The sequence below is a fragment of the Oryzias melastigma genome, linkage group LG17 (genome assembly GCF_002922805.2).
Source record: "Oryzias melastigma strain HK-1 linkage group LG17, ASM292280v2, whole genome shotgun sequence".
Lineage (NCBI taxonomy): Eukaryota > Metazoa > Chordata > Actinopteri > Beloniformes > Adrianichthyidae > Oryzias > Oryzias melastigma.
In genome coordinates this window covers 17463320-17470134 of record NC_050528.1, presented here as the reverse complement: position 1 = coordinate 17470134, position 6815 = coordinate 17463320, and the positions used below count along the sequence as shown (strand labels likewise).

Genomic DNA, 6815 nt, shown 5'->3' with positions numbered 1-6815 from the left:
TTCATAGTTTTGAAATATTGTAATATTATTTAAATACAATGCAACTTGTATGCTTAGACTGAAGAAAATTGGTTATTTTAATTACTTTGAACATAGAACCATTGTATAATGTCTACAGCACCTTTATATCATTTTTTAGAGTGTAGGGGGAAAAACGTTATTTTAATTTACAGTTTACAAAGTTTACAAAACAGAAAAAAAAAGTCTTGGTCTCACCGGCGGGCCGCGGCGCCCGGTTGATTTCGAGATGCGCCCGTCTCCAATTGCGCGTAATAATCCACCAGTCCAGATCTTCGTGGTTCCCCCGTCCTACTACTGGATGCTCCAAAGGTTGGGATCACGGGTAAAATCCAGTGGGCAAGGAACCCTTTTTCCGATCCTCTGGCGCGCTGAGAGGAGATGCAGCCACAGCGGATGGAGCGTTCATCTATCTATGAGAGAAAATTTGATGTTTATTTTAGGGGCTGAGCTGGATCCAGAATTCTGCAGGTGTGCCCATGCTCATGCCAGCATGAACTCCTCCTTGACTGAACTGAGAGAGAGCAGGAGCTTGTTGGTGCTCCCATACATCCCCATTCTACGAGAATACCAACAACGTTATCATGTAATGCAGCTTTTCTTTTAAGGATTTACTATTTTATCTGTTTGTCAACTAATTCTTTTATTATATTTGAGCAAGCCAAACAAACAAACAAAAGTACTGCCTCACTTGCCTTGACTCACATATGAACTGAACTGGCCTTACATTCCATGTCCCCAAAAAAAAACAACTTCCATGACAGGCTGCCAAGGCATCTACCTTCAGCTGCTGCCCAAACCACTATGCATCATCTCCTCATCAGCTCTTCTGGAGGTGGTGAGCCCAGGAGGGATGGTTCCCATGTCTTTCTGACACATTTGAAGATTCTGAACCGCTCTTAGTCTGGCTCGTCACCTAAAGGCCTACTGTAGTAGGACTTCATACCATGGGTATTAGCCCTGTACAGACAGCTTCCAGGATCACTCGAGCGCTCAAACCCCTCCACCACGGTAAGGTGGCAGTTCACGGAGGGGAAAAATTTAGTGTGTTGCAATTCTTTGTGTGCGATCAGATGGTTTCTCTATTTTTCGTGAATTAAATTATTTTTGAAAATATGAATGAGTCGAAAATTATTATCCTTACTAGATTTTGGTTGGATGGGGGGAACTGAAGTGCTCAGAGAAAACCCACACAAACACACCTTTGAGTGTGTCGCCCTTTTTTTTCCCCTTTTTTTTTAATCCAGCTAGATTGTAAATAATTAAACCAATTTTATAAAGAATCTCAACACTTTTTTCAAATTAAGTAATTTAACTATTATTAATTCTAAATTTTGTTGGGTGGGGGGAACTGAAGTGCTCAGAGAAAACCCACACAAACACACCTATTAGTGTGTCGCCCTTTTTTTTAATTTTATTTTATTTTTTTTTTTTTACGCCTGACTTAATTTTGACAAATTTGCTCTTGTGCTATGGTGGGAGATGGTGTGTGTCTGTGTGTTTCTGTGTAAGGTGGGGGTAACATTTTAAAAAACGTGTCCCCCCTGAGGTCTCCTCCCTAACTAGTGATGTTTCTTGTTAGGGTGGAGACCTCAGGGGGTATGCTATGTTAACCCCCCTACACACTCAAACACACACATATTCATCATTCCCAGTATACCAAGAGCATGAATTCAATCACATTTCTAATTTTCCTACTACTACTATTTCTTTTCTATGTTTTAGATATCCCCATTTTTTCTAACAATCTTTATTTTCTTCCTACATAAGTGCTAATAACAACTAATAATTGAAAAAATAAATGACAAAATAATAATAATAATAATAATAATAATTAAAAAAACAACTCCACCCTCCTATCACCTAAACAGCGAAGGGTCCCCCCCCCCCTTTTTTTGTCCTAATTGGAGTTGGAGGAAATCCTTCATTCATCTCTTCTACCTGTCAGCTCAACCTGTAGGTCTTTGAGTTCCTTCTGAAGAAGGTCATGTTGTTGCTTCACCTTCAAATTGTCCTCCTTTGCTTTCAAAACTTTGTCCTGAACATCATCCAAAGAATAAACCTTGTTCCGCAGATCAGCAACATCAACTTGAAGGTCAAAGTTTTCATCCTCCACACGGTCAGCTTCTGCTTTGATGTCATTATATTCAGTCTCCAGTGTCTGACGCTGTTTCAGAAGATCAGTCAGCATTTTCCTTTCCTCTCTGAGGTTCTTAGTTTCCTCTTGAAGGGGTCTTAGTTCATCCAGAACGTTGTTGTACTGAACAGCCAGTTCCTGGACTTCCTCTTGCTGCTGTTTCAGATCTGAAACCTCATCCTGAAGCTGCTTCTTCTTGTGCTCCAGTTTGGACTTTTTGTCAGAGATTCTGTCATATTTAGCCTGAACCTCCTTTACTTCTTTATTTTTCTCCTGGAGATCTTTGATTTCTTTCTCTAGAGAAGCGACTGCCTGTTGTGAATTCTGCATCTGAACCTGCAGGTCTCGGATTTGGTTTTGAAGAAGGTCGTGTTGTTGCTTCACCTTCAAATTGTCCTCCTTTGCTTTCAAAAGTTTGTCCTGAACATCATCCAAGGCATAAACCTTGTTCCGCAGATCAGCAACATCAACTTGAAGGTCAAAGTTTTCATCCTCCACACGGTCAGCTTCTGCTTTGACGTCATTATATTCAGTCTCCAGTGTCTGACGCTGTTTCAGAAGATCAGTCAGCATTTTCCTTTCCTCTCTGAGGTTCTTAGTTTCCTCTTGAAGGGGTCTTAGTTCATCCAGAACGTTGTTGTACTGAACAGCCAGTTCCTGGACTTCCTCTTGCTGCTGTTTCAGATCTGAAACCTCATCCTGAAGCTGCTTCTTCTTGTCCTCCAGTTTGGACTTTTTGTCAGAGATTCTGTCATATTTAGCCTGAACCTCCTTTACTTCTTTATTTTTCTCCTGGAGATCTTTGATTTCTTTCTCTAGAGAAGCGACTGCCTGTTGTGAATTCTGCATCTGAACCTGCAGGTCTCGGATTTGGTTTTGAAGAAGGTCATGTTGTTGCTTCACCTTCAAATTGTCCTCCTTTGCAACATTGAGTTTTTCTTGCACACCATCAAACACTGAAATCATGTCCTTCAGCTCTGCAGAATCTTGTGTCAGGTTGAAAACTTGTTTCACTAAGTCGTTGGTTTCTGCTTGTATCTCCTTACATTCAGACTCCAGCGCTTTACAGTGTTGCAGTTCATCTTCCAGTGTGTTTCTTTCGGCTGTGAGAACATTTATTTGTTCTCTAAGCGATTCCTGCTCTCTCTTTTCCTCCTCACGTTGAGCAATCAGCTGACGTGTTTCCTCCTTCTGCCTTCTCTGATCAGAAATCTCTTCTTCCAGTTGAACCTTCAGAACTGTGAGTTGAGACCGTTCTTCTTTCATTGAAGGATAGTTCTCTTCCATCCTCTTCTGTTCCTCATTTTCTGTCTGCAACTCCTGAAGGCTTTGCCTTAGTTCATCAGTTTGCTGTTGCAACGCCTGGAATTCATCAAATTCTTTTTTCAAATCCGGTTCCAGGTGTGCTTTGCGGGCAGTCTTTTTCTGGAGTTTCTTCAGTTGAGATTCCAGACCTCTGTTCTCTTGTTCCAAAGTTTTCCGTTCAGCCTTGATGCCAGACATTTCTTCTTTCATGTCGTTCAGTTGCTGAAGTTTGGACTGAAGTGCGTCCGTCACTGTTCTCAGTTCTTGGTTTGTTTCTGAGACCTGAGACATTTTTATCCTTTCTTCTTTACACATTTGTTCCACGTGTATCTGCTTTTCAACATCCACTCTTAGACTCTCCAGCTGCTGCGCCAGTTTTTTGTTTTCCCCAATAGCAGCTTTCCGTGATTTTTTCAGCTCTTTGTATGAAGCATCTAAATCTTTCCTGTTTCGTAATCTCTTGCAGAGATTCTCAACCTGCTCTCTCATAGTGTTATTTTGCTGCAGAATACTCTCTGTGACGTTGTTCAGTTCTTCGGTGGAAACCTCCATCTCTTGAAATTCTTCGCTGTGTGACATTCTGAGTAAACTTTCTGTCTTTAAATCTGAGAAAGTTGACATAAGCTCCGTCTTTCTTCCAGGAAAGGGTGGCGCTTGTGTGCTTGTGCCGCTCTTGCAGTGTGTCTGTGCAGACTAACTCGGATCTGCTGAAAATCACTCCTATATCGGAAAAAATGTGTGATGTTAATGATGTCATATGACATCAGATTATGTCAAGGTGTCAACATCTGTCAGACTTGCTGATGTCAAATGATGTCATCACTGTCACTCTTTGATGATGTCACCAGAGGTGGGGACTCGAGTCACATGACTTGGACTCGAGTCAGACTCCAGTCATGAATTTGACGACTTTAGACTCGGACTTTGATATACATAACTTGTGACTTGATTCGGACTTCAGCCCTCTGACTCGGAAAGACTTGCTATTTTTCCCCTAAATTCACGGATTATAAAGTATATTGAGAAAAAGCCACGCACCGCGGTCTTTCTGTCTGTCTTTGTGTACATCCGTGTGTGTCGGCCCAACATCCAATCAAATTAGGGAAACGTTTGATTGATGTGATAGCCCAACCAATCAAATTGCAGAAAAACAAAAGCCCCGCCTCCCCTTTAAAAACGCGAGTTCCTGCCGGAGTTTTTAGTTCTAGCATAAAAGTTTACAGATCGTCAACAACAAACGGTTTGCAGTTCGCAGAGCATGTGGATATAAGGATTACTCACAGAGATTCAACAACCAACCTCACCTGACTGTAGGAGCAGCAAAATCAAGTAAGTTCTGAGTGAAAGCTGGCGCTAGCTTAGCGGCTAACCGCTAGCTGCATTAAAATGAATGGGACTGTAAACTGTTAGCGGTACACTGTGACACCGTGCAGTTCAGTATAATCACAGAGTGACAACAGGTGATTTGGACATTTCCACCGCTCAGATCTTTACCTGAGATCTGGGCGGGACGCGAGCGATCATAGCGAGCGATCATAGCTGGGACCCGGGCTCGGTTGTTTCCTGAGTTCGGTAAAGTTAGAAAGATATTCACAGATTCGCACTTCCGGGCTCAATAGCTCTTCAGAAAAACATTCAAATATGACAGCAAGTATCTCAATCGTCTTGTATCAACACAGAGAGTCACCTACACAACCATTTCAAAAGAAAAAAGATTGTTTTTTACCCGCTTAATTAAAAGTGTTCTCTTCAGGCTGCAGATGGCGAGACGGTAGCGAGACGGCTGCTAAGGGACCGTCTACAAGTGCAAGCTTCCAGAGAAGGCCATTCTGTAAAAGTCAATAACCTCTCAGAAACAAATACATTTCGACTTTTATGTGAACTGGTGATAGAGATTCGTCACCATATTTGTGCTACAATAAAGATTTTGAAAAAATATATATATATATTTTATTATTTTGATTTTAACAATTTTAAAAGATATCAAGCATGAAAAATATGCTCAATAGCTCTAGGAATATTAAAGCTAGAGTCACCAAACTTTCTGCACTGACTAATGATGAGTTTACGGGTCAACTGCAACAAAAACTATGGCAAAGATTTATTTTATTAATTTGTCTGATTTTTTTGAATGAGTATGGATCATATTTAGCCTAAAATGCTCAATAGCTCTAAAGATATGAAAGTTAGAGTCACCAAACTTTCTGTATTGACTATTAATGAGCTCATTGTTCTACTACAACAGAGATTTTTGCAGAAATTTACTTTTTTCATTTTTTTTTTATTTTTTACACGGTTTTCGATTATATTTGGTCTAAAATGCTTAATAGCTCTGAAGATATTAAAGTCAGAGTCACCAAAATTTCTGTACTGACTAATGATGAGCTCATTGTTCTACTACAACAAAGATTATTGCAGAAATTTACTTTTTCGATTTTTTCTAGGAATTTTCTACATGATCTTCGATCATATTTGGTCTAAAATGGTTAATAGCTCTGAAGATATCAAAGTTAGAGTCACCAAACTTTCTGTACTGATTAACAATAAGCTCATTGTTCTACTACAACAGAGATTTTTGCAGAAATTTACTTTTTCATTTTTTTATTTTTTTTACATGATTTTTGATCATATCTGGTCTAAAATGCTTAATAGCTCTGAAGATATTAAAGTTAGAGTCACCAAATTTTCTGTACTGACTAATGATGGGCTCACTGTTCTACTAAAACAAAGATTATGGCAGAAAATAAAATACAGATGGTGATTAAAAAAAATATTTTGACTGTAGTAAGGCTGGCATGAAAAACGTTAGTTAAAGTTGAAGGTTTGAAAACTGTAGTATTGTGTTTTCAAAAATAACAAGTGGTATCGGTCAGTTAGAATTAATATGTCTTCAACAAAACTTACAAATAACATTTAATCAAAAGTCTTAATATATAAAATCCTTAGACATTATTTAACAATTTTAGAACAAGTATGAACTATTTTTATGTAATTAAAAAAGGAAATTAAATTTCAGCCATAACTGTTGTGTAGTAGAACAGTAAGTTTAAGATTGGTAAGTACAGACAGTTTTGTGACTTAAGCATTTTCGACCAAATATGATAAAAAAAATCTTAAAAAATGAATAAAGTAAATTTCTGGAATAATCTCTGTTGAAGAGTGTGCAGCCGCTGGACGTTCTCTCCGATCCCCATGACAGCTCCAGACTCCAGACGTCGCCCATTCACGTCCTCCACAGTGATGAGAGAACCAGGAGCTGCTCTTCGTTGTAGAATTAAAAATAAAAGATGTCCACCACCGTCTGCCTCAGCTGAACCAGGTGATCTGGGTCCTCGTCGAGCTCACGTCGCTGTGG

The 6815-nt window shown here is 39.5% G+C and overlaps 1 protein-coding gene across 1 annotated transcript; it reads right to left on the bottom strand.

Moving 5' to 3' along the window:
• Positions 1–1249: 1249 nt before the first annotated feature.
• LOC112159480 (myosin-11-like) lies at positions 1250–4426 on the bottom strand. The gene has a single exon (XM_024293567.2). The coding sequence runs from the start codon at positions 4079–4081 to the stop codon at positions 1943–1945; it is 2139 nt and encodes a 712-aa protein (XP_024149335.2). The 5' UTR covers positions 4082–4426; the 3' UTR covers positions 1250–1942.
• Between the last annotated feature and the right edge of the window lie 2389 nt (positions 4427–6815).

What these genes read in the sequence shown, in the direction of transcription:
- LOC112159480 (XM_024293567.2), bottom strand. Translation starts at nt 4,081, where the DNA reads ATGTCAACTTTCTCAGATTTAAAGACAGAAAGTTTACTCAGAATGTCA.